Source organism: Heteronotia binoei, chromosome 21, assembly GCF_032191835.1.
Source record: "Heteronotia binoei isolate CCM8104 ecotype False Entrance Well chromosome 21, APGP_CSIRO_Hbin_v1, whole genome shotgun sequence".
In the NCBI taxonomy this organism is placed as follows: Eukaryota; Metazoa; Chordata; class Lepidosauria; order Squamata; family Gekkonidae; genus Heteronotia; species Heteronotia binoei.
Window position 1 is genome coordinate 158,642,064 of NC_083243.1, and position 25,967 is coordinate 158,668,030.

At 45.5% G+C, this 25,967-nt stretch overlaps 1 protein-coding gene across 1 annotated transcript in view; it reads right to left on the reverse strand.

Annotated features, from left to right (window-relative positions):
* MUC2 (mucin 2, oligomeric mucus/gel-forming) overlaps positions 1–25,967 on the reverse strand; it is a 115,203-nt gene that overhangs the window by 32,531 nt on the left and 56,705 nt on the right. The window contains exons 33-35 of the mRNA XM_060262401.1: positions 14,702–16,597; positions 7,828–7,971; positions 3,536–5,650 (exon numbers count right to left, since the gene is read on the reverse strand). Of these exons, the coding sequence (XP_060118384.1) occupies positions 3,536–5,650; positions 7,828–7,971; positions 14,702–16,597 (4,155 nt within the window). The remainder of the gene's footprint in view (positions 1–3,535; positions 5,651–7,827; positions 7,972–14,701; positions 16,598–25,967) is intronic.

The window sequence follows — 25,967 nt, forward strand, 5'->3', positions numbered from 1 at the left end:
CCCCTGCTTTGCAAAGTGAGCAGATTGAATACACACTGGCAATTAATGTTAGCACAACCTTTTCATATTGCCAAGTCTATACTTTTTCATATTCCTCAGTCAATACCATCTATATGTATATTAACTAGGGTTGCCAGAACCCACAGCAGAGGCAGAGGTCCTCCATCCCAAAGCCCTGCCCCTCAGCCACTGATCAGCTGGCTAGTAGAGGGACTTACAGGAGGAAGAGGAAGGTGCAGGCCACATCAGTGACATTGTACAGGAAGTGATGCCATCACATCAGTGACATTCAGGTGATGCTCTGGTATTTGGGCAAAAACGCTATGATAGAAGATATTTTTACCATAGTGTTTTTACTAGGCTTCCCAATCCCCAGGTCCCAGCGGGGGATCCCCTGGTTTTACAGGCTTCCCCCCTCCCCCAGCCAGCTGGCCGGCGGGGGAAGCCCCACCCCCACAGCTATTATGCACCTCCATGAACAATTCCCATAGGGAATGATGGGGAATTGATCTGCAGGTATCAGGGGCTCCGGGGGAGCTGTTTTTGGAGGTAGAGGCACCAAAATTTCAGTATAGCATCTAGTGCCTCTCCCCAAAATACCCCCCAAGTTTCAAAAGGATTGGACCAGGGGGTCCAATTCTACGAGCCCCAAAAGAAGGTGCCCCTATCTTTCATTATTTTCTATGGAAGGAAGGCATTTCAAAAGGTGTGCTGTCCCTTTAAATGTGATGGCCAGAACGCCGTTGGAGTTCAATTTTGCTTATCACACCCTTGCTCCTGGCTCTGCCACCAATGTCTCCTGGCTCCACCCCCAAAGTCCCCAGATATTTCTTGAATTGGACTTGGCAACCCTAGTTTTTACCCAGATAGCAGAGTGTGATGGCATTACTTCCTGTGTGAAACTGGCAATGTGGTCTGGGCCTTCCTCTTTCTCCTAGTAAGTCCCCCCATCCCCTGGCAACCCTAGTTTTAGTATAAAAGTGAAAGTGCCTTCTGATTTTAGCACATGGTGCTTTTTAACTTCTTAAAATCAAGGCATTCTGCAAAAGAAAAAGCCACAGCTTAAACTGTCAATGATAAATGAATGGAAGACTTTTTTTTCTCTTCATCCCTAATAGTCAGGGCTTTTTTGCAGCAGGAACATATTAAGCCACACACCCGACGTAGCCAATCCTCCAAGAGCTTACAGGGCTCTTAGTATAGGGCCTACTGTAAACTACAGGAAGATTGGCTACATCAGGGAGTGTGGCTTAATATGCAAAGGAGTTTCTGCTACAAAAAAGCCCTGCTAATAGTATAGCAGTGGATCAAAAGAGAACAAATCTATATCAATATCTAATCAATATATATATGGCTCAGAAATGCTTAGAATTAATAAGGCCCACAGAAATGCTGTTAGAATCTTTTGCCTAAGCAAGAGGGGAACTGGCTGCCAGCTAAGCAAACGAAGAAGACAAGCAGCAAAATTTGTAACATCCTGAGCAAACCGCAGAGCAGCAGGGTTGCTAAAGGCCAGCTGGGACACCAGCTGCAAGCTTAAGAAGAACTTCCTCTTTTTCTGCAGAAGGTAGAACATATATGCAGGTTAAAAGCAATTTAGCAATAAGGAATGCGCTTGGTAATATTCTCAATAAGGAAACTAGGGACAGCTGGCAACGAGAAAAGGCCCATATAAGGTAAACAAGCCCAGGAAGATGAAGCAGCAGACTAGTACAGCAGGTGCTCTTGATCTCTGTCTCCATTTTACAGGTGAGACTCCAACACAGAGGCTTCTGCATGTGTCGCTCCACTGCCCCCCCACTCCATCAGCTGTTTCTGCCCGCCGCTCTGAATGGAGCCCCACCCATGGCGAGACTGCCCAGCATGCGTGAGGGAGACTGTTGCAGTCTGTTCCAGAAAAATAAAGTCTGAGCTTGACCTATGTTGTCTCTCCTGCTTGGCATCTGCTGCACGTTCCCTGGGCAAACCCCCCCCACCCCCCCATCATTGGCTTCTCTGAGGGAATGCCTGGGAGGGTGGGCAGACTTGGTTTCAGGGAGGTGGAAACGGTCTATGAGACACCGTGCTGCCCCCCGCATGGCTGGAAAGGGGAGGTGAGTGCTGCCCCTTAGCCTGACAGGGCTGACAGCCTACCCAACCCCACAGGGCTATTGTATGCAGGGTGCTAAGGGGGGGCGGCTGATGAAGAGGACTCAGAGTTCTGCAGCTGATGCACTCGCACTGAGTTCTGCGGCCCCCAGGGAAGGTGTTCTGTGCACATGGCAGGAGGCGTCAGGGCAGCACAGAGGGTCTCTGGGTAGGGGGGGTGTCTGCTGCTGGGCTGCTCACTCCCAGAGACAAATTCCAGCCGCTGTCTATGACAGTTAACTCCTGCACTTGGTACTTCCTGCTTATCTGCCTGCCACTGGCAAAGTCTTTGACAGCATGAGGGTGTGAGGGGATTGACAGCTTCTCAGTGGTCCTGTGCAGGCCTGTCTCGCCTCCACCCCTGCCTCGCCACCAAGCCAGGCTCCTCGTGCATGCATGCCCAGCCTCACTCCTGTTCCCTCTCCATGTTGGTGGGATGTCTCTCCTTTGCCTTTGATGGTCTGCCCATCATTGGCTCCATTTTCTGTTTGGGGGTGGGTTGGGGATGGCTATCAGCCTCTCTGGGGCCGCCTCTCTCCATCCCTGACTATCATTGGCTGTGGCGCATGCACCAGGACTGGTCAATGGGGATGGGTGGGCTGGTCCTCCCCTTCGGCTGCCTCCGCCTCCCTTGCATGCCTATGCCAGCAGTGTTACCATGGCAACCGTCTCCCTCACGGCAAGCTATGCCTCTCCTTTCTCCACGCTCCAGCAAGCCGAAGTCCTCAGAAAGTCTACTAGCGGCGTGGCAGCTATGCCACAGCCGGCCGCCATTTATGTCTGGATTGGGCTGTAGGTTCCTCAAAAATTAAAAGCAGAGTTCATCCAACTCCAACTCCTTCCTACCAGAAAGAGTGAAAAGAACAAGAACAAATATACCTATTTTTATCTAACTTCTGACAAAACTAAGTTTATATTTCTGTCCATACCATAAAAAGACACATAAAATCAAAATAGTAAATGCATATGTGGGCCTTCAAGTGCACATTTCAAAATGCAGCCCAAAAGATATGCTTGTGTAGATGGGAAGCAGTTGAATTTCATATGCCTGACTGAGGCAAGCCTCAAGCTGAATCCAATGGAACTCACTTTTACCTGTGTGTTCAGTTTTACAATCCTAACATATGCACATATTCAACCTACACAAAAAAATGTTTCCATGTGCTGGCAATATTAAAGTAACATATGAGTCCCCCCCACCAAAAAAACAAATTAGATTCACTGAATTGCTTCTAGTTTTATATTTTACATGGCTTCTAACAATAATAAATGAAAATTTGCTCAGTACAAAATTAACTCCATAAACAAAATCAGAAATATTCACCTGGCCAATATGTATTCCCCTCATATTCACAGTAGCATGGTGTAGTTGTCCCCGGTGTTGTAGTTGAGATATGTGTGGAGATACTTGTAGATGATGCTGTGGTTGAAGTTGGGGTTTCAACTGGGGTGGTGGTAGGGGATGCTGTGGTTGTACTTGGTGTCTGAGTAGAAGTCGTTGTTGTTGCTGAGGTGGTTGATGTAGTTGTGGATGTAGTCTCTGTAGTGGTGAATGGAGTGGCTGTTGATGTGGTTGTGGTTGATGTCTCAGTAGGTGTTGTTGTGGGCAAAGTTGTGGTTGAGGTTTCAAATGGGGTGGTGGTAGGAGATGCCGTAGTTGTACTTGGTGTCTGAGTAGAAGTGGTTGTTGTTGTTGGGGTGGTTGATGTAGTCTCTGTAGTGGTGTGTGGGAGGGCTGTTGATGTGGTTGTGGTTGATGTCTCAGTAGGTGTTGTTGTGGGCAAAGTTGTGGTTGAGGTTTCAAATGGGGTGGTGGTAGGAGATGCCGTAGTTGTACTTGGTGTCTGAGTAGAAGTGGTTGTTGTTGTTGGGGTGGTTGATGTAGTCTCTGTAGTGGTGTGTGGGAGGGCTGTTGATGTGGTTGTGGTTGATGTCTCAGTAGGTGTTGTTGTGGGCAGTGTTGTGGTTTCAACTGGGGTGGTGGTAGGGGATGCTGTGGTTGTACTTGGTGTCTGAGTAGAAGTGGTTGTTGTTGCTGGTGTGGTTGATGTAGTTGTGGATGTAGTCTCTGTAGTGGTGAATGGAGTGGCTGTTGATGTGGTTGTGGTTGATGTCTCAGTAGGCGTTGTTGTGGGCAGTGTTGTGGTTGTGGTTTCAACTGGGGTGGTGGTAGGGGATGCTGTGGTTGTACTTGGTGTCTGAGTAGAAGTGGTTGTTGTTGCTGGCGTGGTTGATGTAGTTGTGGATGTAGTCTCTGTAGTGGTGAATGGAGTGGCTGTTGATGTGGTTGTGGTTGATGTCTCAGTAGGTGTTGTTGTGGGCAAAGTTGTGGTTGAGGTTTCAAATGGGGTGGTGGTAGGAGATGCCGTAGTTGTACTTGGTGTCTGAGTAGAAGTGGTTGTTGTTGTTGGGGTGGTTGATGTAGTCTCTGTAGTGGTGTGTGGGAGGGCTGTTGATGTGGTTGTGGTTGATGTCTCAGTAGGTGTTGTTGTGGGCAAAGTTGTGGTTGAGGTTTCAAATGGGGTGGTGGTAGGAGATGCCGTAGTTGTACTTGGTGTCTGAGTAGAAGTGGTTGTTGTTGTTGGGGTGGTTGATGTAGTCTCTGTAGTGGTGTGTGGGAGGGCTGTTGATGTGGTTGTGGTTGATGTCTCAGTAGGTGTTGTTGTGGGCAGTGTTGTGGTTTCAACTGGGGTGGTGGTAGGGGATGCTGTGGTTGTACTTGGTGTCTGAGTAGAAGTGGTTGTTGTTGCTGGTGTGGTTGATGTAGTTGTGGATGTAGTCTCTGTAGTGGTGAATGGAGTGGCTGTTGATGTGGTTGTGGTTGATGTCTCAGTAGGCGTTGTTGTGGGCAGTGTTGTGGTTGTGGTTTCAACTGGGGTGGTGGTAGGGGATGCTGTGGTTGTACTTGGTGTCTGAGTAGAAGTGGTTGTTGTTGCTGGCGTGGTTGATGTAGTTGTGGATGTAGTCTCTGTAGTGGTGAATGGAGTGGCTGTTGATGTGGTTGTGGTTGATGTCTCAGTAGGTGTTGTTGTGGGCAAAGTTGTGGTTGAGGTTTCAAATGGGGTGGTGGTAGGAGATGCCGTAGTTGTACTTGGTGTCTGAGTAGAAGTGGTTGTTGTTGTTGGGGTGGTTGATGTAGTCTCTGTAGTGGTGAATGGAGTGGCTGTTGATGTGGTTGATGTCTCAGTAGGCGTTGTTGTGGGCAAAGTTGTGGTTGAGGTTTCAACTGGGGTGGTGGTAGGAGATGCTGTAGTTGTACTTGGTGTCTGAGTAGAAGTGGTTGTTGTTGTTGGGGTGGTTGATGTAGTCTCTGTAGTGGTGAATGGGGGGGCTGTTGATGTGGTTGTGGTTGATGTCTCAGTAGGCGTTGTTGTGGGCAAAGTGGTGGTTGAGGTTTCAAATGGGGTGGTGGTAGGGAATGCTGTAGTTGTACTTGGTGTCTGAGTAGAAGTGGTGGTTGTTGGGGTGGTTGATGTAGTACTGGAATGCTTTGTTGGTGTCGTTGTTATGACCGTTGAAGTCTCTATAGAGCAAGAAGAAATCATACTGATTAATGTAGGCCTGGAAATGTTGTCATTTAAGCAGTTAGTTTAATTTATTAAAATGTTTTGATCGACTAAATCATTAATAAAAACCTCAGTTATATGGAAATACATTTTAAAATGTTTTCTGCAATTTAAACACACTTGGTTTAGATCACCCAAAAGTTTTCCAGGGGTGTAAGGATATGTTCTCAGGTCATGTTACTTTCTCACTCTCCTCTGCTGTGACAGCTTTAGAGGCCCTATAGATCCTGTTTTAGTAGGCCTCTGTCCCTCCAGAGTATTATTTCAGGGGGCATTTCAGGTCACTGCAGGAAGAGAATGATAAAAAAATTTTCCTCTATGAATACAAATCCCTCCATCTTTGGAAAACCTGTAGGGATCTAAGTCCTAACCTTCCTTCCTTCCTTCCTTCCTTCCTTCCTTCCTTCCTTCCTTCCTTCCTTCCTTCCTTCCTTCCTTCCTTCCTTCCTTCCTTCCTTCCTTCCTTCCTTCCTTCCTTCCTTCCTTCCTTCCTTCCTTCCTTCCTTCCTGTTATATCCCACCTCCCTGCTGAAGCAGGCTTAACACAAACACGTTTATTTGAAATTATTGTTTTCTTCACATGCACATATATCTAGGTATAATGCTAATTACTTGATCAATTGGTTGATTAACAATATTAAACTCCTAAGAATAATGGATAATTGTCCAAATTAGAAGTCATTTTTAATGTCATGCTGTATATGTATCCTAAATTGAATTTCATGCTACTTCATACCTTTTAACTATGCATGTTAATAGTTTAAAAATATCTCCTAACATCCTTGTTTATATTATTGATATTCTCATTTGATTTCTGAGGAAATATCCTGATTAAATTCTAAAGTGGAAATAATCTGCAATTTGTAGAACTGATCTCTGGGGTTAGTTGTGCTCAGTTAGTGGCCTCAGGAAATGGAAGCATGTATCCCTGCTCTCAGTATATATGCACTCAATTCAGGGCAGTATTATTCCGATGCACATATAGACGGGCATCTTTAGAGGCATCAACTGAGCATATAAAGCCTTGCTTACAACTGCTTCAGGCATCTATCCCAACCTCTGCCTCCCTCATATACATCAGGTTAATGAATAGATAGATAGATAAGATATGATAGATTAGATAAAATAAAATAGATTAGATAGATTAGATTAAATCAGACAGACATACAGAGACAGACAGACAGACGAAACGAGATGAGATACATACACATACATATACATATACACACACACACATATGCACAGGGCTTTTTTTGAGCAGGAATGCACAGAAACTCAGTTCCGGCTGGCTTAATGTCAGGGGGTGTGGCCTGACATGCAAATGAACTCCTGCTGGGCTTTTTCTACAAAAAAACCCTGTGTGAAACAATGGTGGTGTCAGGGAGTGTGGCCTAATATGCAGATGAGTTCCTACTGGGCTTTTTCTACAAAAAAAAGCTCTGCATATGCATATACACACACACATATACATACCCATGTATACACACACATATACACATACAGGGCTTTTTTGGCAGAAAAAGCCCAGCGGGAACTCATTTGCATATTAGGCCACACCCTCTGATGGCACCATTGTTTTATACTGAGATTTTTATTTAAAAAGCCCAGCAGGAATTTATTTGCATGTTAGGCCACACCCTTTGACACCAAGCCAACTGGAACTGCATTCCTGTGCATTCCTGCTCAAAAAAAGCCAGAGAGACACACACATACCTACTTGATTGGGCCAGATAGCATTTTTTTTTAAAAAAAAAACTAGCACTACTCAGGAGATAATAGTCCCATCCCAACTCCAAAGTCTAATCAAGGTTAAACATAATTTATAAAGAAATACATGAACAAGGCTGCAAGGATGCACGGGTCCATAGAACTACAAAGGTATAACATAAATGGCAGTTGTAAACGTGTTTTTCTAAATATACAATTAAAATGAGACCTAAAACCAGCTAATGAAGATAGGACAATATTCTTCAATATAGCTTCATAACATGTGCATTCTTGATATCCTCAAAATGTTTTTTTATACTTTGGGTAATTTCAGAAATACAAATGCTGACACAGATCTACCTGTAGAACTTTATACTAAAGTTGTGAAATAAAAGATGAATATATATATTTGTAAATAAATACTTACCTGGTGTCCATGATTCTGTTTCCTCAGTTGTGCATGGTATTGTTGTTGTTATAGCTGTAGTTTTACTTGTAGTAGTTGTTATAGTAGTAGTAGCAGTGGTGGTTGTTGTACTTGGTGTAGGTGTTGTAGTTGAGACAGGCATTCCTACTCAAAAACAATATCAAAGGAATTTCAAGGGAAGTTTTACTAGCAAACTCTACTGGATTCTGACCAGAGAAATCAATTGCAATACCAAGATACCTTAGAACTGGCCTTCTGCAAAATCTGGGTAATTACCAGATGACTTACTCTCCCAGATGTCCATTAGTGTCAATATTAAGACAGAGAATTTACTATAGCAAGGACTTGTGGAAGACATCTCATTTCTTCCTCTTCCATTTTTTTTCTTCCCCTTTACTGAAATTCTCCATAGCCTCTCCCTTTTCTGCTTCTGTCTCATTTTCTAGGGTTAGCAACTTTCAGGTGGGGCCCAGAGATCTCCTGGAATCACAACAGATCTCTCAGCTACAGAGATCAGTTCCCCCTTAAGGTTGCCAGCTCAAGGTTGGGAAATTACCAGAGATTTGTGGGGAGGAGCCTTGGAATGATGAGATTTAGAGAGGGAAGCAACTTCAGCAGGGTATAATGCCTTAGAGTCCACCTTCTAAAGTAGCCATTTTCTCCAGGGGAACTGATCTTGATCTTATGGAGAGCAGTTATAATACTGGGTGATGTTCAGCCCCCTCTTGGAAGCTGGGAACCCTACTACCCACGGACAAAACAGCTACTTTGGAGGGTGAATTCTATGGTATTATATATCTCCCTCCCATCCTCAGACTTCACCCCCTGCAGGCTCAATCCCCCAAATTTCTAGGAATTCCTTAACCTGGAGATGGAAACCATATTTACTTGCTGCCCAAAAGCCAATTCCTCTGTCTTAAGCTTTCCCTCTCCACCACCCCCTGTAGCCTCTACTTTAGAAAACTATCATCTATCCACCTATCCTCTCTGTCTGTGTCTATCTTTCTATATTATTTATTTCATTTATATCCCACTTTTTCCATAATGAGGATTGGAGCAGCTTACATTATGCTCCTCTCCTTTTCATCCACACAACAACCTTCTGAGGGTAGTTAGGCTAAAAGTATGTGATTGGTGCATACTCATTCAATGAGCTTCCACAGCTAGATGGGGATTGGGACCTGGGGGTGCTATTACGCTGGGCAATTAACCTGATATTATCTTGTCCTGAAAAACCTGCTTCAGTTAGGTCCATTTCAGAGGGATCAGACAGCTCCTATTGAAGCAGCCAAATTTTAGCAGCAGTCCATATTTGCACATTCACACTGCTGGCACAGCTCAATCATGGACCTGCTGCTGAGAGGTTGTTATTGTTTTAAAAAGGTCCCTTGTGTGTGCTCAAGTGGAGAAGAACACAAGCACACCTCCAAGAGGGGTTTGGGAACAAAAAAAAAAGCAACCGTGCTGGAAATGGCTTGGCGCAATCACACAGCTCTTCCGTTTATGAGTCGCCCCAGGGCATTCAGACAACAGCTGATTATACGACCTGCATCCGATTCAGGGGGATGCTACCAGGAAAATCCAGGTAGCTTTTTGATGCAGATAGGAGGCATCTGGACACGGGGCGTGTACGGGTATGGCTTGGATATGCTTGTGTGATCATGTGCTTTTAATCCAAATGGGAGGCAAGGCTAGGTCGGGCCAAATCTCCTGTGTGAAAGTACCCTGGGTCTCCCAGACCCTAATCTAAAGCTCTAACCCATGGGTGGCCAAACCTGCTTAATTTAAGAGCCATATAGAATAAATGTCAGTTGTCTGAGAGCTGCAAGAAATGAATGTCAGATGTTAGAGAACCATTAGGGAGGGAAATAGATGGAGGGGAGGGAGAAGTGGAAAGAAAGCAAATTTTAATGCATTCTCCGAGCTGTCAGCTGGATTGGCTTGGAGAACTGATTTAAAGAGACAAATGCCTGCTCCAAGCCAGCCAACAGGGTGGTAGGGGCTTTGAGAGCCACATGAAAGAGCCACATGTGGCTTCCAAGACACAGTTTGGCCACCCCTGCTCTAACCGCTATAATAGTGGCTTTTATAGGGTGGCTGTTGTTGACTAATATGAGCAGTCAGGCCTCATTGAGTCATGCAGATTGAGTGGTATTGAGTCAATCAGAGGGTCCTGCCAAACCTAGGGTTGCCAGCCTCCAGGAGGGGTAGGAAAAGTCAAAGCCTTTGTGTAAAAATCTGTTATAAATAATTCTCCTGGTGTGGTGGCAGTTCTGACCATCCTGATTCATTGGGGCTCAGTGGGACTGTACAGCACAAGCCTTTGGCCCATCAAGCTATCAGTCAAGAGTACTTGCGTGCCATTCGTTGAGTGTGCTCCTCTCTCTCACCCAAGTGGCTGTTGCCAGCCAGCAAAGCTGATTCTGTCAGTAAAATGCAATCAACCTAAATTCTGGCAGTTACTGAGGGAACACACTATTGGCCCATCTTGACTTATCAGCAGCATTTGACACAGTCAACTATTACCTATTGACCCACCGCCTTGCTGTTGCCAGGGTGCAGGGGGTAGCCTTACAATGGTTTTCCTCCTTCCTCCAGGGATGGGGACAAAGGGTGATGCTTGGTGAGCAGACTTCCCTGTGGCACCCACTTATATGTGGAGTATCGCAGGGAGCTATTCTCTTGCCTACATTATTTAACATCTATATGTGCCCCCTTGCCCAGATTGCCCGAGGTTTTGGACTGGGTTGTCACCAGTATGCTGATGAAACCCAGCTCTATCTGTTGATTGACGGCAGACCGTCTTCCGCCCTTGAACAGCTGTCGGAGGCGTTAGGAGCGGTGGCTGAATAGCTACAGCAAAGTCGACTGAAGCTAAATTCGACTAAGATGGAGGTCCTGTACCTGAATCGAGGAGGAGGGGTTCGTGCATCCAGCTCCCAGCCCTGGGCGGGACCGCCTTGGTACTGGTCCAGCAGGTGAAGAGTCTGGGAGTGATTCTGGATGCCTCTCTTTCCATGGAGATCCAGGTCACAACAGTTGAGCAGTCTGCCTTCTTCCATCTACAGCAGATCAGGCAGCTAGCACCACACCTATCCTCCCAAGATTTGGCTACAGTGATCCATGCAATGGTTACTTCCAGGCTGGATTACTGTAACTCGCTCTACGCTGGCTTGCCCTTAAAACTGATCCGGAAACTGCAGCGAGTGCAGAATGTGGCAGCTCGCCTGCTGATTGCATCACCTATACGGGTGAGCATACAGCTGGCGCTCCATGACCTGCACTGACTGCCTATAGAGTACCGGATCCATTTCAAGGTGTTCGTTTTTACTTTTAAAGCCTTACACGGCCTGGGACCAACATACCTACAGGACCGTCTCCTTCCATATATGCCCCGGAGGTTGCTTCATTCGGCCTCCCAGGATCTTCTGACAATCCCCGGCACAAGGGATGCCCGATTTGCCTCTACCAGGGCCAGGACTTTTTCGGTCCTGGCCTCGACCTGGTGGAATCAGCTCCCGATGGAGATCCGGGCCCTGCCTGACCTAGTGGCCTTTCGTAGGGCCTGTATAACAGAGCTGTTCTGCCAGGTCTTTGGATGAGGCAACGGGCATCCATCTATTAGATCGGTTGGCCTCCCCCTACACCCTTACGGCCCACTGCATCACTGTATTGTGGAGCCATACCATCTTGCTTCATATCACCTTGCTGAACTAACTTACTGCACTTACTGAATGTTGAAATTGTTTTTTATTATGATTTTATTATGATTTTAATTTAAATTGTTGTACTCCACTCTGAGCCCCCCAAAAGGGGGAAGGAGCGGAACAGAAATAAACTAATAATAATAATCACACGTTGGTCAGCCATATCTGGCCTCCCATTGGCTCACTCCCTTGTCCCTGCCTCCTTCAGGCCCAAGAATGTTGAACACACTGCCAAAAGCAGTCTTACCTCAGAGACAGCCACATGTCCAGCTGCTCTCTGTCAACCAGCCTCAAAAAAGGGCTGCAGAGCTCCTGAAGCCTCATGAAAGGCCCTTTCAACAGCCCACACAGATGGCCTCCCAGCACACACAGCCTCTGAAGGCTGCTGCAATAGCCAGGGAGCCTGGCATTGCCTCAGAGGGCATGGCTGCCCAACCTTTACTGTCTTTCACACCCTCTCTCCCTCCTTACCTCAGACTCACCCCAAGATGGTTGCCTAATAAGGAGATAGGGAAGCCTCACAGGGTGGTTTTTCAGATCAAAGAGGGAAGAGAAATGAAAAGAATGATGCCAGCAGTTTTGGTTCCCCACCCCCCACACAAACTGTGAAGAAAGATTGGCCTTTTCCTATCTAGAGGGGACAGGGTTGCCAACTCCAGGTTAGGGAATTCCAGATGACAGGGAGCACTTCCCTTTGAGGTGTGTGTGTGTGTGTGGGGGGAATTAATGCCTTCACTTGGGTGGGAAGACAGCAAGGCTGGGAGGGGATTTCCCAGAGGCCTTTAGTGGTACCTTTCCAGGTTGGTGGGAAATTCCTGGGGTGCAGTCACACATCACATTAAAAGCTGGCATACAGCACTCATATTTGAACCACTGAATATTGATTCGATGTGGTACCGATCAGATGAGCATCCAAGAATGCAACTCATTCTGTTGTTGAGTGATCAGACGTCCAATGCTATCACACTCTTTTCTTGATGCGTGCACGATCAGATGGTGATTCCTTTGGGGGGAGGGGTTTCATTGAACATGTGCCCAAGCATTGGGAGGTTGGAAATCAAACGTTGCTTTGGGGAGGGGGAGAGAAATTCCAGGAATTAACATTGCCGATTCAAACCAGGGGACTGCCAGGAACTACTTTCCTGGAAATTGACAGTGACAATGATATTTGGAAATCCTCCACATTGAAAAAAAATTTTTTTTTCCTGTTCTGAATAGTGGGATAACGTTCCCCCGCTCCGATCCTGTGTTGATCGGAGAAGCAGAAGCGTCACCTCAGATTCCTGGATGATCTGGCCATGTGCATGTCTGCTGGGTTTTGTTTTTTTAAAAAAAAAGTGGGAGGGGCAGATGGCAGGGGCTAAACATCCAAAGGATCAGTATCGCGTTTGAGATGTCCAAAGAGGAAAAGCTCGAATGTATGCCGCTTCTGTGAAAAAGGGCTGGATTTTCTGTGCTATCAAATTAGCGTGGCATTGATCCGGAGCAAGCCGGGATGACCCTGGATGATGCTCGATTGCCAGATGTGGATGTCTGGATGGATATATTTAATCCGTCAGCGAGACAAATCTGTGTCACCACTAATGGTACGTCTGAATGCACCCCTGGAGATTCTGTGGTGGAGTTTGATGTGGGCATAGGTTTAGGGCTTCAGAGTAGGGTATGTCAGACACAGGCTTTTGCTGTGGAAGCTGACTGGGTGATTTTGGACCAGTCACAGACTTCCATCCTAACCTGCCTCATAGGGTTGTTGTTCAGATCACATGGGGGGAGAGGAGAATGATGTATGTTTTGGTCTCCCCCTGCCATTGTGAAGAAAGACTGTCATTTTCCTATGCAGATGATGCATGGAGGGGAGAGGTGATGGAAACCTGAAGTCAGAGGGGCAGAGAAATGGAAGGAGATAGAGTTGCCAACTCCAAGTTAGAAAATTCCTGGAGATTTAGGGGGTAGGGCCTGGAGAGGGTGGGGTTTGAGGAAGGATAAAGCCTCAGACAGATACAATGCCATTGGAGATCATTCAGATTTATAATTGCTCTCTAGATGGCAGAGATCAGCTTCCCTTGAGGTTGGGGGGAGTCAATGCCTTCACTTGGGTGGGTGGGAAGACAGCAAGGGTGGCAGGCACTCGCCCAGAGCCTCTTTCTAGAGCACGTTATATTTTTCTTCTCAATAGGTCTTACTCCTAGTGTCCTCAATAAAGATTCAAAGTTGTTTTTACAAAAAGTGCAGTGGTATAATTTCTTATCAAATGTTCAATAAAAGCAATCTCCTTTATACCAAAAACTCTACAAGGAGATGCATACCAAGTTAGACCAGAACAGAGAATCAACTAACACTTAAGTCCATTCCTATATATGCCCAATAAGGTTCTTCAAAATATGAAAGTCTCTGTTCTAGAATTTTATGAGTCCCAAAAGTGCAATTATGATCCTATGACCTGGTTCCAGCTTCCAGCAATGGGTAGATCAATGATATTCCAGACCACATTTCACTGACACTTTTTCCAGGCAATACAAGTTAAAATTCTTCAAAAGATTTAAAGACCAATTTCCAAGACATTTGTAACACCATGGCTTTTTTTTTAGCAGGAACATACAGGAATGCACTTCCAGCAGGCTTGGCATCAGCGAGTGTTGCCTAGTATGCAAATGAGTTCCTGCTGGAGTTTTTCTGCAAAAAAGCCCTGTGTGAAATAATGGTGATATCAGGGGTGTGGCCTAAAGTGCAAACGAGCTCCGCCAGGGTTTTTTCTACAAAAAAAGCCCTGTGTGTCACTATAGAGTTCCAATTAGTTGTGCATTTATTACGTTATTAATCATGCTGAATGCATAACTGATTGGAAGTCATATTTTAAAGAACCCTGTTGGGCATATATAGGAACAGACTTAAACATTACTTGATTCTCTGTTCTGGTCTAAATTTGTAGAGGTTTGTTGTTTGTTTCCTTTTACTAAACATTTTGCTCCTGATCTCTACTGCCAAGATTGGGTCTCCAAGTTGCTTCTAGTCTCTGTTGTTGCCACAGCCAACACCATAGCAGCTGAAACTGACAGGCCCTTCTCCAGCAGCTCAACAGTAAGTGTGTTCCTTGTGCACTTACAAGTTTAAAATTAAAACACAGAATATAGTACAATAAGGTCAGAATACTATTCCAAAATTGTTACCTGTGGTTGATCCCGAAGTGGTGGAAGTAGTGCTTGGTGGTGGAGCTGAGGTAGTTGTTGTGGTAGGTGGTGATGTGGTGGTGGTAGTTGATGTTTCTGGAGTGGGTGTCATTGATGTTGGAGTGGTTGGGGTTGGCGTTGGAGTGGTGGTAGGCAGGGAGGTAGTTGTGCTTGTTGTTGATTCTGAGGTGGTAGATAGTGTAGTAGTAGCAGTAGTTGTGGTAGATGGTGTAGTTGTAGTCACAGTACTTGTGGTTGATTCTGAAGTGGTGGAAGGAGTGCTTGGTGTTGGAGTCGAGGTGGTTGTTGTGGTAGGTGGTGATGTGGTGGTAGTAGTTGGCGTTTCTGGAGTGGGGGTGGTTGACGTTGGAGTGGTTGTGGTTGGCGTTGCAGTGGTGGTTGTGGTTGTGGTAGGCAGGGAGGTAGTCGTGCTTGTTGTTGATTCTGAGGTGGTAGACTGTGTAGTAGTAGCAGTAGTTGTGGTAGATGGTGTAGTTGTAGTCACAGTACTTGTGGTTGATTCCGAAGTGGTGGAAGGAGTGCTTGGTGTTGGCGTCGAGGTGGTTGTTGTGGTAGGTGGTGATGTGGTGGTAGTAGTTGGTGTTTCTGGAGTGGGGGTGGTTGACGTTGGAGTGGTTGGGGTTGGCGTTGCAGTGGTGGTTGTGGTAGGCAGGGAGGTAGTCGTGCTTGTTGTTGATTCTGAGGTGGTAGATGGTGTAGCAGTAGCAGTAGTTGTGGTAGATGGTGTAGTTGTAGTCACAGTACCTGTGGTTGATTCCGAAGTGGTGGAAGGAGTGCTTGGTGTTGGAGTCGAGGTGGTTGTTGTGGTAGGTGGTGATGTGGTGGTAGTAGTTGGTGTTTCTGGAGTGGGAGTGGTTGACGTTGGAGTAGTTGGGGTTGGCGTTGCAGTGGTGGTTGTGGTAGGCAGGGAGGTAGTCATGCTTGTTGTTGATTCTGAGGTGGTAGACGGTGTAGTAGTAGCAGTAGTTGTGGTAGATGGTGTAGTTGTAGTCACAGTACTTGTGGTTGATTCCGAAGTGGTGGAAGGAGTGCTTGGTGTTGGAGTCGAGGTGGTTGTTGTGGTAGGTGGTGATGTGGTGGTAGTAGTTGGTGTTTCTGAAGTGGGGGTGGTTGACGTTGGAGTGGTTGGGGTTGGCGTTGCAGTGGTGGTTGTGGTTGTGGTAGGCAGGGAGGTAGTCATGCTTGTTGTTGATTCTGAGGTTGTAGACGGTGTTGTAGTAGCAGTAGTTGTGGTAGATGGTGTAGTTGTAGTCACAGTACTTGTGGTTGATTCTGAAGTGGTGGAAGGAGTGCTTGGTGTTGGAGTCGAGGTGGTTGTTGTGGTAGGTGGTGATGTGGTGGTAGTAGTTGGTGTTTCTGGAGTGGGGGTGGTTGATGTTGGAGTGGTTGGGGTGGGCGTTGCAGTGGTGGTTGTGGTAGGCAGGGAGGTAGTCGTGCTTGTTGTTGATTCTGAGGTGGTAGATGGTGTAGTAGTAGCAGTAGTTGTGGTAGATGGTGTAGTTGTAGTAGTAGTTGTGGAAGATGGTGCAGTACTAGTAGTAATTGTTGTACATATAATTCTACAGCAGTATATACTGATCTCATAGTTGAGACAAGCAGAATCAGGCATCACAGGCCCTGGAACCTGGTCTTTATTGTTACAGACAAGCCCAGTTGAAACATCACATTCCACGTTTTGCTGCAGCTGTTGGAAGGAGAGCTCAGGAAATTTCACTGCTCGGCAAGATATATTCAGAGGGTTGCCACAGACCTCTATGCCATGTTCTCTGATAATGTCATATGTTTCATAGTCACCACCTTGTGGGCCATGAAGTGGGTAACTCACATCTATCCACTCGGACCATTCACAGATTTCAGTACTGGGTGTACACACTGCTGCAAGAAAACAGGGATTGGGTAGCTATTAGAACAGGTATATGGCATTTATTGTTGACACAGGAAAATACGTATTGTTGGAATTAGGTGTGTGCTTCAGTCCAGTGGTGTTCCCCTCCCCTCCCCTCACCGCACAAACAACAACAACTTTGTTGACACTTGTTAATATATTTCCCCTAGGAAACCACTGGTCAAGTTGTATTTGACAACTATATCTAAAGCAAGCATTTCCATTTTAATTTATTTCTAAATACATTACTTGCATATTCAATATGCTTTATGTCTACTTGTATAATCAATATGCTTTATGCCTTTTAAATGGTAGGTATTAAAAAAAAACCACTTTTTTTTTACTAGAGGCTTAAATTCTGAATTGTGGCAGTACTTTTTTTGTCTTCTTTTCCATAGTTGCATGCACTATATCTCTCTCTTTCATAGTTCCCTTGGTTCCACTTCATTTCCCCCCTTTAAAATTCCTTATTTTTTCTTCATTTAATGGACACTTCATTTCTCTCCCCCATCCCTTCGGGTCTTCTTTACTTCTCATGATTCTCAGGATCCTTCTCTTTAGTCTGTTGCACTAGACCAGAGATGGGCATGAAAAGGGAAAATGGAGGCTCGTTGGAGGTCCCTGGTTCAGGATTTTGAGGAACTGTAAACTTCCAATTAACTCCTGCATTGGTTAAACTGTTCATGTTTCATCTGGTTCAGGAGTTCGGCCCATCCTGAATGATACGTCAGGCTGGCCCAACTGAGTCCCAACAGTGAGCTCCAAGGGCTTTTATAGGCCTTTGGAGCTTGCTCTAGGTTCTCAGCCAAGCCAAGAAGGTTTACTCAACTGAGGTCTCACCTTCAGAGCTCACTCTCAGAGCACTGTTGAGTCATGCATCCCAACTCGATTGAGCCCCAGAGTGAGCTCTAAAGGCCTATAAAGGCCTTAGGAGCCCACTCATGGAGCTTAGTTGGGTGAGCCCAACTTGAAGGTAGGCTCAGAAGACATTTAAATGCCTTTGGAGCTCACTTCTAGTTGGGTGACCCAACCTGGAGTAAGCTGTGAAGGAATTTAAATGCCTTTGGAGCTCACAAGGGCAGGTGGTGGACTCCATCAACATCCAAAAGCCTTTCAGAACTCACTTCTGATTGGGTTCCAAAGGTCTTTAAATGCGTTCGGAGCCCACACAAACCCACCTCAAACTTCATGAACCTCCATGGAAGTTCATGGAGAGTTCATGGGAAGAACATTCTCCCAAACCCCTGGTTCAGGAACCACATACTAGCCCATTTCATGCTCAAACTGAGGTTTGTTTGTTGGTTCAAACCAATTCTTACACTAGCATCCTACACTTTCATTAAGTAATCCTGACTTTAGACTCTCATTATCTTGAAGTTTCAATGTGGTTTTTAGTGAAGTGGTATAGCATGAGTATGCCAAACAGAGTTATTCTGATCCACTTTTCCTAGTTTGCAGAGATATGATGATGCGCAAGTGAGAATGTCATAAACTAAAGAGTGAAAGACAAAGCAAGACATCAGGTCCAAATGACAATCCCCACAGTCTCTTCTGCATGAGTTCTGAAAAGCAAAGAAATAATATGTCTGATGCTATAATATATCGTTTTCACTTGAACTTACTTGGGCCAACTGTTGTCATTCGTGAAGACAATCATATAGCAAAAGAAAAAAGAAATATCAACCCATCAGTTTGCAAACAAACAATATTTTTGCAGGTTAAATTCACATTCATGGCATCATAGAATTGGAAAGAACTCCCCAGGGTCATAAAGTCCAGCCCCCCGCAGAATGTTGGGTTGGGGAATTTGGAATAATTTATGCCAATAAAAGGTCTGAACTGAACTGAATTTGGAATAAAATTCATGCTTACTTCATCCCAGAAGTGGGGTTCATAAAGCATATACTCTTTCTTTACACATAGCCAACCAATTCACAACTTCAATGAACAGTAAAATATTTTACTTCTTTGAGAACTGATGTTAGATCCCAACAATATGTTACCTGTTGAGTCTGACTTTTATAATGCATTTCTTGTAAAGATGAACTTTTTCAACCTTATGAAGGGACAAACTTTAACTAACAAACCCACTGTGTTGTCTAGGAAAGCACAGCTGTTCATAAAGTCTTCGCCAGAATCATTTGCATCACACAGAGTTTTAACTTGAAACCATTACCCCAGTAGAACAAAGTAAGAGTCAAGTAGAAAAAAAAAAAGTTTTATTTAGAATGTAAGCTTTCGTATGCATGCATACTTCTTCAGATGATGGAATGGGGTACAGTGAACAGGACTACATATAGCTGGTGGGTAGTTATAGAATGCGAAGTGATATAAGGTTGGGATCCAATGGCAAAATAGTTGCCATTAGATCCCAATCTTGTATCACTTTGCATTATGTATGTAGTTCTGCTCACTGTAACCCATCCCTACGTATGAAAAAGTATGCATGCATATAAGAGTAGAGGTGTGCATTCGGTTCAGCTGAACCGAATCAACTGCCGAATCACCCCTGATTCGGCTGTATACGGAATCGCATACAGCCAATTCCAATTGGTGCCCATTATGTGGGAGCCGAGTATAGCTCCCCGTATACTTCCGTATAAATATTCAGAAGTATACGGAAGTCAATGCAAAAGGCTCCCTCAGGGGAGCTGCTTGCTTCCTTTCCTGCCTTTGGTAGCCTTTTCCTGCCTCTCCCATAGCCTCCCTGGGATTGGGGGGGGGGAGGGGGAAGAGGAGCCCCAGCAGCCAATCCAAACCCTGCATTTGCAAAATGCATTGCAAATGCATGCTTTGAAGGGCTTTTGTGTAGCTGATCCTCCAGCCATCAGCAACAGAGCCAGCTCTCCCCATGTTGTTTGGGGCAAGGCTGGAGAGCTGGCATCTGTAGATTGTGTGTTCTGTGGCAGGGAAGCTGGCACCTGGGTGAGAGACCCAGAACCAGCAGGCTTGTTGTGCTTGGCCAGCTCTCCCCGTGTTGCTTGAGGCAGGGCTGGAGAGCTGGCATCTGTAGATTGTGTGTTCTGTGGCAGGGAAGCTGGCACCTGGGTGAGAGACCCAGAACCAGCAGGCTTGTTGTGCTTGGCCAGCTCTCCCCGTGTTGCTTGGGGCAGGGCTGCAGAGCTGGCATCTGGGTTTGCTGCAGCCAGGTCTGCAGAGCAGACCTTGAGCAGATTGTATTTTGTGTGGCAGTGACGTTGGCAACTGGGTTTATATTGGTTCCAGGCCTGCAGGGTTAATAGAGTAGATAGAGGGATGTAGTGCATTTGGGTCCTATAGAGATTTTCTGGTGTGAAGTTAGGTTTGGCTTTGGGTGCCCCAGGAATTGGACCCCCTGGTCCAATTTTTGGGGGCATTGTGGGTTTTGTGTGGGACAGTGCCCTGAAGCTGCACAGCAGTTTGAGGGGCTCTCCTCAAAACCTCCTGCTCCCCAGAGCCACTTTTCCCATGACAATTACAGTGAGGAAGTGGCTCTAATTGGTTTTTTTCTCACCATTGGGAGCAGTATTCCTTTTGGGGTGCCCACAGATGGGTCAGTCTTTTTGGGCCAGGGGGTTTCATGCTGGGGAGTCCCCTGAAGCTGCCCTGCAGTTTTGGGGCCTCTCCCTCAAACTCCCCTCTGGCCAGAGCCACTTTCCCCACAGCAATTATAGTGGAGGAAGTGGCTAATTGGGCTTTCCCCATCATTATTGGCAATGGACCTTTTGGGGAGCCCAAAGACAGGGACCCCCTGGCCCAATCTTTTTGGGACTTGGGGGTTTTGTAGGGGAGAGTCCCCGGCGGGTTCTCTGCAGTTTTAGGAGCTCTCCCTCAAACCCCTTGCCCCCAGTAGCCTCTAATTATGCCCTATGTTGCCATTGATTTCAATAGCCCATAGGGCATAATGGTGGAATGGGGGCACCCTCTTTGGGTGCCCCTGGAATGGGCCCCATGGCCCAATCTTTTTGGGACTTGGGGGTTTGTAAGGGAGAGTCCCCTGCAGGTCCCCAGCAAATTTGGGGGCTCTCCCTCAAACCCCCTCCCCTCCAGGTGGCTTCAAATATACCCTATTTGCCATTGATTTCAATGGCCCATGGGGTATAATGGGGCCGAATATTCAGAAATAGCCGCGCATCTACCGTATATGCGGCCATTCCGACTACGGAATTCAGAAATATACGGGATTCCATATTTCTTTCCCCCGTATATTTCCGAATCTGTGTACTTCCGAATTTATTTTATTTTATTTTTTTTGCACATCCCTATATGAGAGCTTACATTCTGAATAAACCTTTGTTGGTCTTAAAGGTGATACTTCACTCCTACTTTGTTCTACTGCTTCAGACCAACATGGCTGCCCATCTGGATCTACCATTACCCCAGTGATACAGTTAGGCAACATCATTTTCGACTACTAAATATTATTATTATTATTATTATTATTATTATTATTATTATTATTATTATTATTATTATTATTATTATTAGTTTATTTCTATTCTGCCCCTTCCCCTCTTTTGGGGTCTCAGAGCAGAGTACAACAATTTAAATTAGAATCACAATGAAATCATAATAAAAAAACAAATTCAACATTCAGTAAGTGCAGTAAGTTATAAACAATAAAGCGCAGTAAATATAAACAAATAACCTAAATTCAGCAGCTGGGCAGGGGAATTAGAAATAAAACCCATGCTTAATTTAGCCTGCAGGGAGGGTGAGTTTTAAAAGCATATACTTTGTTTCCTTACACATAGCCAAGCAGCAAATTACTTCCATTTTCTTGACATAAAAACATAAGGAGTTCTTTGCTGGACTGGACCAGTGGTTCATCTAGCCAAGCATGCTGTAGTCTCTACCCTGGAAAACTGTGACCCAGTTGTGTGGTGCTGGCCACTGGGCCAGGCCCACATGCATAGTAGGGAACCCTCAAAGACTTTTGGGGTGGCACCTCACTTTCCTCTGTTTCCCCCTCCCCACAGTACTCATTCCATCCTCCTGGCAATCCCATATCCTCTCCCCTTTACTTCTCTCCTTCTCAGCCATTCACCAGCCTAACTTTTCTCTGCCTCTCATATTCAGCTTACAATCTTGAGTATTATATTTCAGGCCGACATCTATGACATCTGTGTTTTAATTTGTAAAGTGTGTTTTGATTGTTTTATTATTATTTTATTGTTGGGTTTTAACTGTTATTTATTATGTCTGTAATCTGCCCTGAGCCCATAATGAGAAAGGGCTGAATATAAATTTACTAAATAAATATTTGTATATTTATGTCTGTCTGACTCTGCTTGTCTGTCTATCTAGGAAATTTAAGAGGGGTGGGAGTTTCTTAAAAGCAAAATATTGAAGAAACAATCACAAACATGGAAAAATGGGAGGAGCCTAAAGAAGCCAAGTTGGCTCCATAAACAGCTCTCTAAAGACTTGAGAAATAAAAAAGACTCATTTAGGAAATGGAAGGAGGGCCTTATAACCAAGGATTAATGTAAATACATCACCAGTGCTTGTAGACAGAGTTAGGAAAGCTCTTTTCTTATGTTCAAAGTAAGAAAAAAGAACAGACATGATAGGTCCATTGTGAGGACAGGAAAGTGAAATTGTAACAGGAGATGAAGAAAGGGCAGAACTGCTCAATTCCTACTTTTCTTCTGTCTCCTCCTGTGAGGGAAACAGTGCTCAACTTGGCAAAAACAGAACATATAATGAGGGGAAGGGAGTTGCAGCCTAGGCTCAGCATAGGGGATGTACATAAACACCTAGTTGCTTTAAATGAAACTAAGTTCTCAGCAGGGCCGGCATGTGGGAGTAGGCCAAGTAGGCAGCAGCTTCGGTTGCCACCTGGCCTAGGGGCGCCAGGAGGTGCCCCCTCTCCTCACATGCCACCTGCACACGCTGCATTCCTGACTTCGGCAAGGCTGTCGCAGCCTCAGCAATGTCGGGGCGTGGCAGCAAGCGCCGGGACGCAATGCCAGCCTGGATTGCAGAGACCCCACAAAAACAGGCAGGGGGTGGGCGGCAGCCCCCTCCCTCCCAGGCTGCTGGCAACCAAGCAGGATGGGGGTGAGCCCCTCTGGGGGACAGCGTGACAGTCATATAGAGAGGCAGGCAGGCAGGAGAGCCCCTCCCTCCCTTCCACCCAGCCCTAGCTCTTCTGGGGCCGGCCAGGAGTCCAACTTCCCCATGCTTCCTTCCCTTGCCTGCCCCTGCTCACGTGCTCAGGCTCTCCCCTCCTACCCCTCAGACGTCCGTCGGTGGGCATTGGAGGGGATGCCTACCTCATTTGTTGCTTCCCTGAAGGCCCCCTGGCATCTTGCAAGGGCCCAGCAGACTCCATTTCCCAGCAGTCTGCGCGGGGCCAGGCCACTTGTACTGCCAGGGAGGCCGAGGGGCCAAAAAGGCCCTCCTGAGGAGTGGGGGATTGGTGCTTCCCCCCGCAAAAAAAATCTCCAGCTCTTTTTGGTTGGGCACAGGGCTTTGTGCCCCGATGACGTGACTTCCAGTGATGTCACTGGGCTGCGCGCGCTTTGCGCATGCAAAATAAACACTGGATGGGGAAGAAGGAGGCAGGGGACCGATGGCTGCCTGGGGCGCTAGAAAATGTAGTTCCGGGCCTGGTTCTCAGGGCCAGATGAACTGCATCCAAGGATACTAAAAGAACTCTCAGATGTAGTTTCTGGGTCTCTGTCCATTATTTTTGGGAATTCTTGGAGAATGGGTGAAGTGCTGGATTATTGGAGGCAGGCCAATGTTGTCCACATCTTCAAGAAGAGGAAAAAGGAAGATCTGGGTAACTACCGACCCATCAGCTTGGCATCTGTACTTGGAAAAATTTTAGAACAAATCATCAAACAGTCAGTCCTGGAACCTTTAGAAAGGACAGCTGTGATCACTAAGAGCCAGCATGGGTTTCTCAAGAACAAGTCATGCCAGACTAACCTTATCTCTCTTTTCGAGAAAGTGACTACTTTGCTGCATCAGGGGAATGCTGTAGACATACTTTATTTTGCTTTCAGTAAGGCTTTTGAAAAGGTTCCACGTACTATTCTTGTTGACAAGTTGGTAATATGTGGTTGGATCCTGTTACTGTTAGGTGGATCTGTAACTGGTTGACAGATTGCGCCCGAAGAGTGTTTGTGATTGGTTCCTCATCCTCTTGGAGAGGAGTGACAAGCAGAGTGGCTCAAGGATCTGTCCTGGGTCCTGTTTTGTTCAGCATATTTATAAATGATTTTGATGAAGGAATAGAGGAAAATTTTTATTACATCTGCAGATGATCCTAAACTGGAAGGGGTCACAAATACACTAGAAAGAGTCAGGATACAGAATAATCCTGACAGGCTAGAAAACTGGCCTAAAATGGATAAAATGAATTTTAACAGGGATAAATGTAAAGTTCTGCATTTGGGTAGGAAAAATCCAATGCATAATTATAGGATAGGGGAGAGTTATTTTAGCAGTAGTATGTGTGAAAAGGAAGGATCCAGGGGTCTTAGTGGAACATACACTGAAGAAAAGTCAGCAGTGTGATGCAATGGCTCAAAAGGCAAATGTGATTTGGGCTGTATCAACAGAAATATAGTGTCCAGATCACATGAAGTGATGGTATAACTTTATTCTGTTCTGGTTAGACCTCACCTAGAGTATTGTGTTCAGTTTTGGGCACCACAGTTTAAGGATACAGACAAGCTGGGATGCAGCCAAAGGAGGGCAATGAAGATGATTAAGGGTCTGGAGACCAAATACTATTAGGAGAGGCTGAAGGAACTGGGTATGTTTAGCCTGAAGAGTAGACAACTGAGAGGCGACATGATCACAATATTCAAATACTTGAAGGGGTCACATCTAGAGGATGGTGCAGAATTGTTTTCTGTTGCCCAAGAAGCTCAGACCAGAACTAGTAGATTGAAATTAAATCAAAACAGTTTTTGACTAAACATTACAAAGACCTTCCTGAGAGAGCAGTTCCTCAGTGGAACAGGCTTCCTAGGGAGGTGATGGGCTCTCCTTCCTTGGTGGTTTCTAAACAAAGGCTAGACGGCCATCTGACAGCAATACTGATACCGTGAATTAAACAGCTCATGTGGGCATTGTGAGCTTTTGTACATAAGTTGCTTCGTGCGCTGGTCAAGAACATCGGAAGGAACAGTGGAACAGACTGAGAACTATGTATTTGTCTACAAAACTATAGTCTACCCCCAATAAATAACTACAACTCCTACAAGGCAGTGCAACAATAGAGAGAGATAGCCATGTTCAGTGGTTAGTATCAGCCTACTATCTAGAAAGTCTAAGTGCAAAATCCCCAATCAATCAAAGAAAATCAGTTTAAAAAACTGAAATTTGAAAGAAAAAAATCATTCTTTCGATGTGCTGGGTGAGCCGGAAACGGAAACTATGCACCTACTGTGTTGATCAGAACCTGAAAAAATTATGTACTGTGGCTCTGTGAAGCAGCTTTAAAGAGAGACGAGGCTGAAGAAGGATCGAAACTGTAGAAACGTTCTAGGAGTGCAGTTCCATATTTTCTCTACTGGATACTTTAGACGCCTTTAACAATTATTGGAACTTCAAGGGTTCAACAGCATAATACTTTGGAGGCATTTACCCCAGAGGAACATTTTTTGAATTATTTCCTGAGGATGATATGAGTACTTGGACTTTGTTAAAGGACGAGTCGCTGCATTCAAGGAAAAGGCAAAGGCTGTATTGTATGAATGGTGTGCTTTAATTGTCGTTTGTATAAATTTATTAGGATATATGCATTTTCAGTATGCGAATTAAGTAATTTCTGGTGAATTATTGTTATTTCAGTTTAATCCACCACACTGACTTGTTGTTATTAGTCATCTAAATAGTTCACATTGATTTTCTACTAAGACTGGATCATGAGGGCATGATTACAATGATAAAGACGAGGCAAACCCAGTTGCACTCAGGACAGCCTGGTGTAACAAACCCCCAAAAAACCACACACACACATACACAAACAAACCCTCTCTTTTTAGATTTCACATTTTTCTGCAAATATGGGGCCTTTTTCAGATTTATAGAAAGATCTGCCTTGCCTGTTCACAGTTCCAGTCACCAGTTTTAAGTATCCAAAAATGTGGCCAACTTCACTATGAGTATGTAGACGGGGAGGAGGGGGCTGCAAAACTCAGTGTTTTGGAGCCCCTCTGACCCCAGACAGATTCCCAGGCTATGATGCTGAAGGTGGGCCTGGAGTTTCTGCTGGGCTGTGCCACCTGTGTGGCTCCCAGTCTCCATCACCAGGACATGGATGGGAGTGGTTCCCTAGCTTTGCTACAGCCAGGCCAGCTGGCAGCTCTCACACCCCACAATCTCCATGGCCGAGCCTGGAGAGGCTTCCAGCCTCTG